Here is an 11,374-nt window from a genome sequence, read left to right on the forward strand (position 1 = left end):
AGGAGTGAAGCTAATGATGAATTAAAATTTATTATTACCCTGTTATGGTTATCTTCATTCAATGCATTTTCTCACAAAGTACTAAGATGAGGAGGAATTTCTTCAGCCAGTAGGTCGTGAATCTTTGGAACTCATTGTTGCTAGAGGGCTGTGGAGACCAAGGCACTGATTGTAGTTAAGACAGAAATAGATAGGTTCTTGGTTAGTAAGGGGATCAGAATTTGTGGGCAGAAGGAGGAAGAATGGGTTTGAGAAACATATCAGCCTTGATTGACTAGCAGATCAGGCTCAACGGGCCTTGTTCTGCTCCTATATCTATGGTCTTATGGTCTCAAGAACCAAGCTTTATGTAAATAATAGCATGAAAACAAGACTGTGCATTTTATGCTCTCCATTCCCATTCCAGTCTAGCTGTAAGCTTGACCTTCTCAACTGGAGGTTAAAAAGGAGCAAGATTATGTCCTGATGGTAAAAGTTCCTTTAAAGTTAACACTTTATTTTCCTAATTTTCAATAAACGTAATTTGAAGACTGGTCTGGCATTGGGGTCCTGAACTCTATAACAAAGTCCTGTCCAAACTGTCAAGCAACATAAAGAGGAAAAACAAATGCAGAGCTGTTAAATTGCATTAATGTTGCACCGTCATTTTGCTTCCAGCAATATCTGTAAGAACCACACATAACTATATCATACAACCTTAAACTCAGTGGGACAAAATGCCTGCATTTGCTCCCCAGTGCATTTACTATCAGGAAACCCACAGTCAACCAGTACCACAGAGGCAGTATTGCTAGTCAACATGACCATCATATTTCCATTTCATTTCTCCAGCATTTCTAGACGAACGACCATATGAAATATCTGTGGTTGTAGTCAATTTGTTATCTATAGATGTCTTAATAAGCTGCCTGAGGTGATGTTAACCACAACCAACAATTTTATCTCATTTATCTACTGAGTAGTAATAACAGCACGTAATTCACTAAGTGGCAACATTTCTAAAAGTTCAGCAATTCTTTATTCTTGTAGTAGAGACTGTTTGGCGCAACGTAACAGCCTGTAAGAGCAGAAAGAGCATTGGCCTCAATACATTTGCTGTGTATACACTTTATCACTTAAATTCATAAATATTTCATAGAGAGCAGACTTAGGTCCAGAGGTTTCTATCCCAACTTCTTTCATGTCCAAAATGGGTGCATAAAAAATGAATACAGTCAGCAGAGCATGCTTGCTCATTATGCATCCCACCCACTATACTGGAGCTGACTGTTCCCTGGATACCAAACATGCCAAAGCTATTTAAAATAATGGATAAATATTTTAAGTTAAGGTGCAGTGCTTATTGCAAATTCTTCCTTGATATTGATACTCTCCCGGAGTCAAGCTCACCACACAATAAATGCTCTCAATTTATGGCACTAATCAGAACCCTTCAAAGCTATTTAAACAGCTCATCATAGGTTCATTGCTGGTTTGTGATTTGAAGCTTCTTGTCTATTTTGTTTTCTGTGTTTGTGTCCTATTTTCTATGAAAAATTAATTCTAATTGCTGAGAAGAAGATTTTAATGCTGCTTGGCTGCATTTTTTGCCAGTCATCAATATTTTGTAAGGACGAACTTCAGAACAGAGGAAGAAGGGGAGCAGCAAGAGCTTGCCAGAGAGGGAGCTGGAGGCTAAACCCACAGCACATCTTGGGGTGCAATTTCACTTGAATTGCTCAGAAGAGTCATGTCTTCTGATTGTTACTGCAGGTTTGCCAAGAAGGCTTTATGCCCTGAAAGTGATCTTTAGATTAGATTCCCTACAGTATAGAATCAGGACCTTCAGCCCAACAAGTCCACACCAACCCTCCAAAGAGTAACCCACCCACACCCATTTCTTTACCCTGTATTTACCCCTGACTAATGCACCAAACACTATGGGCAATTTAGCATGGCCAATTCACCTGACCTGCTCATCTTTAGTTGTGAGAGGAAACCAGAGCAACCGGAGAAACTCACACAGACACTGGGAGAATGTGCAAACTCCACACAGACAGTCACCCAAGGCAGGAATCAAACCCGGGTTCCTGGCGCTGTGAGACAGCAGTGCTAACCACTGAGCCACCACGCCACCTGCAATCTCTTGCCTTTCCTCTACCTATATCAGAGCCTCTAGCTACATCACAAAATCTTTGTGTCCTCTAAGTCCTTGTTCCACTTACTTGCTTGTCCGACAATGTTCTGCACTACTTTCAACTAGGTTACTTCTCCCCCTATTTGAAGGATTTACTGGCTGTACTGAAGTTGCATCAGTTAAGTCCAATTTCTGATTATGGCAGCCTCACTGCTGCTGCAAAATAAATGTGGAAGCAAAAAGTAGAAAAGATGCACCACCTGTATGCAGGCTAACTGGCAAAACTCATGAAATTGATGCCATGCTGTCCGAGGAGCCTCTGCAGCTTATGAAATGGATAAAAATGGTAATCCTCTGTACCCATGAACTAGTCCCTGAGGCTTACAGGTAGAAATTTCCAAACCTTGGGATGCAGCCTGGGTAGACCTTCAAGGAGCTTGAGAGGATAAAAGATCTGACCTTTAATCATTGGATGCAGCCACTTATCGTAGACTCCAATATTTGAGAACTTCAGAGAGATAGGTCTCCTTGAAGAAGTTAGAAGTTCACATCCTACATCAATAAGAACCCATGTAATTAACCAAAAGGTTCCAATAGCCAGACAAGCAGCTAAGGTAACTGAAGGTTATGAGCTTGTCCACAAGTCCTTACCCCAAGGGGAACTTTTCTTCTATAACTTTCTGCCATAATGCGACAGTTGCGTTTCTCTGCAACCTCGTGCCATAGAAAATCATGCCATGGAAAACCGCTTTAGAAAATTGCATTGTAGAAGATCGCTATAGAAAACCCTTAATCCTGTTCAGCAGAAAATTTGCATTATTCAAACAGTGTCCCCAATTTGTCAATCGTGTTATAGCCACTTCGCATTGTTATACTAGAACAACCTGTATCACCTTCACAAACATGAAAAGGTGAGACTGTGGAAAGTTCAAAGAGAATGCAAACAGCTAGTGGAGAGAAGGGACAGCTCAGCTCAAAAAAATGATTCTCTTCTCAAGCCAGAAATAGTGAGAATGCTGTACTTAAGCCTAGCTACTTCCACTGAATCAAAATGGGAAATCTTTTGGCTAATTTCTAGAAGTAGCAATAGGATTTGGTGGGGTAGAATCCCTACAGTGTGGAGGTAGGCTAATTTGCCCATCAACCTTCCAAAGAGCATCCCACCCAGGCCCTGCCCCCAACTCATCCCTGTAACTCTTCATTTCTCATGACTAATCCTCCCAACTTGCACATCTGTGGAAACTATGGGCAATTTAGCATAATCAATCCACCAAATCTGCAGATCTTTGGACTGTGGGAGGAAACCCACACAGACACAGGAAGAATGTGCAAACTCCACACAGTCACTCAAGGGTGGAATTGAACCGAGGTCCCTGGTTCTGTGAGGCAGCAGTGCTAACCACTGAGCCACCCCAGGGAATGTCCAAAACTCTCCTCTGTACTCGGTTGTCCTACACCTGGAAAGTGTTTAGTTGGCTGTGAAATGTATTCGCTTCTCCAGTAATCTTAGAAAAGGGCAAGTGAAGACAAGGAGACACTATAGTTACAGGGAAAGGATCCATAGTTTCGTTTTCTTTCTTGTATAGTGTTTTGATCAATGGTTAACCAAGTTCCATCATCAGAGGCCAAATTGATGCCACAGACAGGTGAGTCTATCTGCTACATGGCTGACCCAAAGGAAATGATAATAGGTCTTGCCTGGTTGGGTTTCAGCAAGCTGACCCAGAATTGAATTAATTGGCCCCAGCCTCTCTAACCAAGCTGAAGCAGAGGGATTTCTGGCATCCTACTATGTATATAACAAGGTTCTGTGAAGAAAGTGAAGGCATGCTCACAGACTGGTGAAGAAAGAGTGGATGGTGGTTCACCAGATAGCTATGCCACTTCACTACCTTTGGGAGATATTGAAGATAGCCTGTGAAATTCCCATGGCTGGCTAGGTAAGGCAGTCCCAAACACATACAAGTTAGTATTTTTTTAGTAACCAACCTCCACAAGAACATGGCACAGTTTTGTAAAATATAGCAGAATTTGTAAAACCCCAACATGCAATAAAACCAGTGCCTCTCTTTCCTGTACAGTTTTCAGGGTATTGGGTAGGGTATTGATAGACTCATTGGAACCCGTGTTCCAATGAAGTTCCTGATCATGGGCTCCGGACTGAAACGTCAATTTTCGTGCTCGTCGGATGCTGCCTGACCTGCTGTGCTTTTCCAGCAACACACTCTCAACTCCCTCCAGCATCTGCAGACTTCTCATTGGAACCCATGTCAGAAACAAAACAGAGCCACAGTATCAACATTACTATTCCAGATGCGGCCAGTTCCCTTCGGCCATTCCCCGAGAAGCATTTCTGCCAAGGTGATGCTGGAAAGGTTGACACTGTTCTTCACCTGTTATAGATCTCTAGCCGAGGTTCAGTCAGATGAACCATTGATCTTATGTCTAACATTTTTCAGAGAGTTATGAGTAGTCTGGTTATACCACAACCATAGTCCTCAGCCTACCACCCACAGTCACATGGGCGTTAGAACAGAACTGCCAGACCTTCAAGACAATAATAAGGACATTCTGTGATGGGTTGGGAATACACATTTATATTTAAGGATTGTATGGGAAAATTTGGAAGATATAGAATGATTTAGACATTTTTGAGGTTAAAAGGGTCAAGCGATGAGATTAGCAGTTCAATTTATGCTGTAAGACACCTGCTGTTTACAGAAAAAAAAGCAATGACTTTGGAGAAAACAGCCATGCAAAGCTTTCAAGGAATTAAGAGATGGAGTTTATTGCCTTAATTGCTGGCAAATCTGGCTTTGAAATGATTAGGAAGCTAATAGTTCACTGGCAACTCTTTGCGGAATAAGTGTTTCTTTTTACAGTCCGTGAGAGTTAGTAAAGAAGACACCCAAGCAAATACAAATCTCTTGCCTGAAATCCTTTTCCCAGTAGAGATTCCTCAGAGCTTGATAGGTTTGAATTGAGAGTATTTTTGACTATCTTGTAAAACCTGAAGACGTGGATTGTATGTACAAAGATTTGCATGCAGTCAAAACTGAAATTCTTCCAAAAGTCAGTGGTTGTCTTCGGTTTGATTTTGTCGATAGGAAATACAGTGGATATAAGAAGTCATCACCTTCTACCCTATGTTTCTAGACCTTTGTCCAATAGGTTTTTTCTTTTTTTTAAAAAACAAATCACTCTGCAAAGATTGTCTTTCTGTTGTGTTTTGTGTGTATGTCTCTATTTGGGATTAGGGAGTTTTATTTGAATTCCACATCATAGTTTGGATATTAATCAATGTTTGCCAGTTGGTTTAAGCTAATGTTTTGTTTATCATAAACAGATTATAATAAACACCAAAGAAACCTGGTGAAAATCTGTTGAATTCTGTGTTGTGATTCAAAAAGAAATGTGTTGACTCAATTATCATTTTGATAATTGAGTCAACACATTTGTATAAACAGTACATCTTGTGGCGCTTGGTTACCAGTGTGTTCTTCCCATCACAGTTGTAACATGAATAACCCCATGACTGAGATGATGTACTGGGATCGTTCTCATTTGCAACCTGAAATTTATTCAATGAGTCCATTAGTTTTAGTTCCTTTGAATTTGTTTATACACTCATGGTAAGAGGTGCATTAAAACAGAACAAGGAGGTTCACATAGTAAGGGAATGAGTCTTCTATGTTTGATTATATCTCCATGTTTTGGGAATAACTCACAAGAGTGTGTAATGTGGCCCATGAAACTTTACAAAAGACATAGAAGTATGAGCAGACAAGCTGATCAAGACCCAAACATTTCTTGTCAAGGATTATGTGCCAGTGTTACTAGCTTTGCAGAGTGAACTGCTGGAGTCTCCTTTAGTTGTCCACATAGAATAATCAAGATGATTGATGAGATAATTTATTTGACTGATAGCCCAGGTACCGGATAGGTACCTGTGTCACCTTAACATGCTGAAACAATACACCACAAACAAACTCTGTTGGGCAGTGTGGACAGTGGAAGATGACAGAAAAAGTGAGGATAAGGTCAGAAAGTAGCCCACACAATTCCTAAATTGAACCTCCAAATGTTTGGTTTGATGACACTGAACTATTAGGGAGGTTAGATGTCAATTTGTCATATTTGGAAACAGACCAGCAAGCAAACCTAACAAGGCTGCTCACAACATTTTAAACATTTGTACAGACAAATTAGGATTCACAACCTTAGTCATATTTAATGTGGATTTAGGACTTGCCCATCCCATAAAACAACATCCTCATTGATGGGGTCCAAAGAAGCAGGCCCAGGTGAAAACAATGATCAATATGTATTGAAATGTAGAAATGAATGAAATGCATGAATGTGAATGAACAGAGTACAATAAATAGGATAGGGGAGTTACAGGCACAAATTACCAAGAGGAAGTATAATGTGGCAACAACAAAGACTTGTCTCAAGATAAGGCAAGTCTGGGTATTAGCCATTCCTGAGTACATGTATTCAGAAAAGATAGAAAAGGATGAAAAGGAGGAGGAGTAGCACTATTGAGGAAAGGATGCTGGAGAAAGAGGATGTCTCAGAAGGTCATAGACTGATTCAGTTTGACTAGAGCTGTAATCCAGCAATTAGTGGAAAGGATGTAGGAACCAATCTGCAGGGAAATTACAGAGAGATGCCAACATTGTAGCGTAATTATAATGGGAGACTTCAATTATCTAAATATAGAATGGAATTTCTGTAGTGTAGAGGGCAGCAAAGGACAATATTCCGAGATTGCATTCAGATGAGCTTTCTACAGCAATACATGTCCAACAAGAAATGATGTACAATTAGACCTAATTCCTGGAAATGAGGTGGGCCAAGTTCAGGATGATTGTACAGAATGACAAACAATAATTCAGAATGAGAACCAGCAGTTGGCGAAGAGTGTACTTGTGCAGCAAGAACAAACCTGGGTCAGATTGACTGGAATGAGAGGTTAGTGGGAAAAACAATACCTGAACAGTGGGCTACCTTCAAAAAGGAGATGGTTCAGATATAGTCAAGGTATTATGACAGGTACCAAGTAGAAAATAAAATCAAGTACCAAAAGACATACTAAAGGGAGGTTAAAAAGCAAATAAGCTATGCAAAAAGGAATTGTAAGAAAAGACTTCAACCAACTTAAGGGAATGTCCAAAGGTTTTCGATAGACATAGAAACAATAAAATGGTGGTAAAAAGAACAGGACAGATTAGGGACCAAGAAAGGATTAATAACTGAAGGCAGGGGGCATGGCCGAGGTGTTAACTAAGTACATTGCATCTGTGTTTACCAAAGAGAGAGCTGCTCCTCAGGCCATTGTGACAGAGCAGCAAACTCTCACTGTAAGGGATTAAAATTGATAAATATAATGTGCTAGATAGACTATTGGTACTTGAAGTTGCTAAGGCACTGGATTTGTTAAGATGCATCCAAGGATTTTGAAGGAAATGAAAGCAGAAATGCAGAGGCCTTGCTCATAATCTTTCAATATTCCATACCCTTGGGGAAGGTGAATGGAAAATTGCAAGCATTTTGTTTTGTTCAAGAAAATGGTAAAGGTGAGCCCAACAATTACAGACTTGATAGTTTAGTGAGGGGGAAGCTTCTGTAGATAATTATTCAGGATAGAATTAGTACTCACATGGTTGGCTGGATGGCTAGTTTGTGATGTAGAATGATGCTAACAGTAATGGTTCAATTCTTGCATTGGCTGAGTTACAATGCAGGCCTCTCCTTCACAGCCTCTCCCTCCTGAGGCTTGGTGACCCACCACTAGTTGTCTCACTAATGAAAAAGCAGTGCTGTGATCCAGTGGGACTATGGTAGTATTACCATAGTTTTAGATTATTGTATAAAGGGGCAGTAGCAACATGGATACAACATTGGCTGAGTAGTTGGAAACATAGATTAATGATCAATGGATAGTTTACAGGTTGGAAACTATAGTTTATGGTTGAGTTCCCAAGGGGTTGGTACTTGAACTATTGCTTTTCCTGACTTTTATTAATGATCTAGATCTTAGTGTGCAGGAGACAATGTCAAAGTTTTGAGAAAACAGGAAACTTGGAAGAATTGTAAACTGTGAGGAGGACAGTATAGAACGCCAAAAAAAACCATATCCAATTTGGTGCAGTGAGCAGATACGTACCAGGTACGTTTCAATGAAGAGAAGTGTGATGTGGTGGACTTTGGTAGGAAGACCATTGAAAGCCAATATAAAATAGTTGGTCTAATTGTAAAGGAGCATGTAGGAGCAGAGAGAGTTGGGTGTATCTGTGCACAGATTGTTGAAGTTGCAACAGACAGAATATTGTGGATGCTGGTGTTCCAAAATAAATACCGTGAACGCTGGAGAAACTCAGCAGGTCTGGCAGCATCTGTAGAGAAATAAACACAGTTCATATTTCAAGTTGAGTATGACACTTCTTCAGAGCAAGAGCAGTCATACCAGACTTGGAATGTTAAATGTCTTTCTTTCCCCACAGATGCTGTGAGATTTGCTGCATTGCTCCAGCATTCATGGTGTTTGTGGAAGGTGGCTGGTCAGGTGTAGAGATCACAAATAAAGTGGCATAGAGTACATGAGCAAAAAGGTGATGTTGAACATGTACAAGACACTTATTAGACCTCAGCTTGAGTTCTGTGCGCAGTCCTGGGCACCACTTTATAGAAAGGATGGGATCACATTGAAGACAGAACAGAAGCAATTTGCAAGAATTGTACCAGGGACATGAAAGTTCAGTTATGAGGATACATTGAAAGAGTTGGAACTGTTCCCCTTGCAGAAACGAAGGCTAATGGAGGATCTACTAGAGGACAAGGACTTTGGGAAGGAGGAGGCTCTCCTTGTCTATGACAGAACTCAGCTACATTGGGTGCAACTAGGCTGACAGGTTGATAGATAAATACAAAATTCCCTTCACTGACAGCTGGGTGCAGCAGACTACCCAGAAAGTAAAATAACTGTTGGTTATCCTGCCAACTTCTGGTTTTGTTTGAATTCCAATTTCATGGATGTTAAAAAAAAGCTCACCTTTGGAACCATCCAATTACTTGCATGTTCCTGTACTAGATAATGACCAGTTATAGTTGTTCAGTGGGCACTGGGGGAAGAGTAGCAGTGATTTGGAGAGGTTGCTCAGACAGAATGTAGCTGCAGACCAATACACTGTGTAGCCTCTTGATTAAAAAATGACCAGGATGAGAGAATGAGGTTGTATGTGCAGGTGAGTACCAGCTATGGGCAGCATGTCTTCAGGGCTGCTATGCCATGACATTGCCAGTGAGGGGCAATGCTGATTGCCAACACCTATCCTGATGTACAGTGGCCTTCAAAGATGGCACATGCACAAAGGAGACTGGTTTTTCAGTAGATATCCACTGAATGGTGAATTGTTCTGGGAACAGCACATGGTAAGAGGGGACGAGGATTGGACATGAGGAACTAAATGGTCAGGGATGGTATTTAATAGGCAAAAGTGAGTACTGCAGGTGCTAGAGATTAGAGTTGAGAGTGTGTTGCTGGAAAAGCACAGCAGGTCAGGCACATCTGATGAGCAGGAAAATCAATGTTTCGGGCAAAAGCCCTTCATCAGGAATTTTCCTGCGCCTTGGATGCTGCCTAACCTGCTGTGCTTTTCCAGCAACACACTATCGATGGTAGTTAATAGTTGAGTATAGAATGATAGATGAATCACACAGGCCTCACAATCAGAATCCTTCCAAACAATTCAGCAAAAAAACTAGCACTTAGCCAAAAAAGTAAGATTTGGGCCAATATTCTTAATAATAACTAGATTTATGATATAGATGTAGACATGAAATGGTGCTGGACATGTTCTTAATTCATCACACAGTTATATTTCTTTTTTTAGTGAATACAATATCAATTTTATGTACATTCCTGTGCATGCAATACTCCATCACTGTAGCATAGATCATTTCAAACTGATGTAAGTTGCTTTTTTTACAGTTCCCACAAAATAATTGATGAATTTAATGTGATTAGAATCGACAAGTATCAGTGAAATGAACTTTGACAGATGGAGATACGCTTGCAGAAGCAAATTGAACTCAATAGGAAAATCAATTTGTTTTTACATTTGACATAATGATGCTGTTCTGATCAAGTTATACAGGAAATAATATGGTAACCTTTAATAATAAAAAATAAACGTCTTTTCCAGAACTAGTGACAATGATGATACTTACGAAATTGATAAAATTTGCAAACAAAAATGAATTCTGAAGTTGTTCGTTCTATTTCAGTTGTTAAACTATTATAATAATTAACAAATTTCATGAAGGTAGTTTTTGCTTTTTCAGCTTTAAAGTCAAGACATCATAAATTATATGAATGATTCTCTGTTTTTCAGGATTTTGTTAAATGGAGGAGTTTTCCTTTTCTAGTAAACTTATTCTTGGGTTTTAATTTCCCTCCACAGAAAAGCAGATATGAAGCATACATTAACCTACTGAAGGCAAAACTAAAGGTAGGAACTGATGATCTGGAAAAAATTGAGACAATTATTTTCAGCTTTGAAAATGATGAAAATTCCTTGAGGAAGACTCAGTCTAGTCCTTCTCTGAACCAAGGACATTTTTCTCTAAATGGCAAAATGGAAAAGGACATTTTTGAACAGAAATACTATTCCAAGCAATGAGGCACGTAGTTATATGAATTTACAAATCCAATTACTGTTGTACAGATTAAATCATGGACAAATTCATAAAGTCATCACCTTTGAGATTTAGCAATGTATTGAGCACAGTATTTATGATTTACTCGTAATTTATTTTTAAGTAAGTGTCATCTGTCTTTGCCACTGATATTCCCTCAAGTTCCCTAATTCTCTTTTCTGTTCTTCTTATTGACACATAATTTTCTTTTTCAACCTGAAAAATGCTATATATCTATCAAATTAAAATATCCTCCTTTGTGCTTCATTTTATTTGTACAGAGCCACACCAGTCTCATTGTTGCATGTTTTCATGTTTTCCTTCCCTACTGGACAGTACATAGACTCAAAGTCCATCCAAGCTGTTGATTCATATAGTTTTATTGATCAAGTTTATTTATTTTTCCACAAAACCCTTTTTTGTTAAATTTAGCAGATTTTATTGGTTACTAGTTTGAATATCAGTCTCCACTTATGACAACTTTAAAAACAAACGATACCGGCAGTTTTTTTTAAATGTTTACAGTTACTTTTCAAAAGTATTTTTTATTACAGTGAG

The 11,374-nt window shown here is 39.4% G+C and overlaps 1 protein-coding gene across 1 annotated transcript in view; it reads left to right on the forward strand.

Annotated features, from left to right (window-relative positions):
• LOC132823070 (PH and SEC7 domain-containing protein 2-like) overlaps positions 1 to 10,800 on the forward strand; it is a 139,828-nt gene extending 129,028 nt beyond the window's left edge. The window contains exon 14 of the mRNA XM_060836611.1: positions 10,582 to 10,800. Within this exon, the coding sequence (XP_060692594.1) occupies positions 10,582 to 10,800 (219 nt within the window). The remainder of the gene's footprint in view (positions 1 to 10,581) is intronic.
• Positions 10,801 to 11,374: the final 574 nt, after the last annotated feature.

This window comes from Hemiscyllium ocellatum, chromosome 16 (assembly GCF_020745735.1).
Source record: "Hemiscyllium ocellatum isolate sHemOce1 chromosome 16, sHemOce1.pat.X.cur, whole genome shotgun sequence".
NCBI lineage: Eukaryota > Metazoa > Chordata > Chondrichthyes > Orectolobiformes > Hemiscylliidae > Hemiscyllium > Hemiscyllium ocellatum.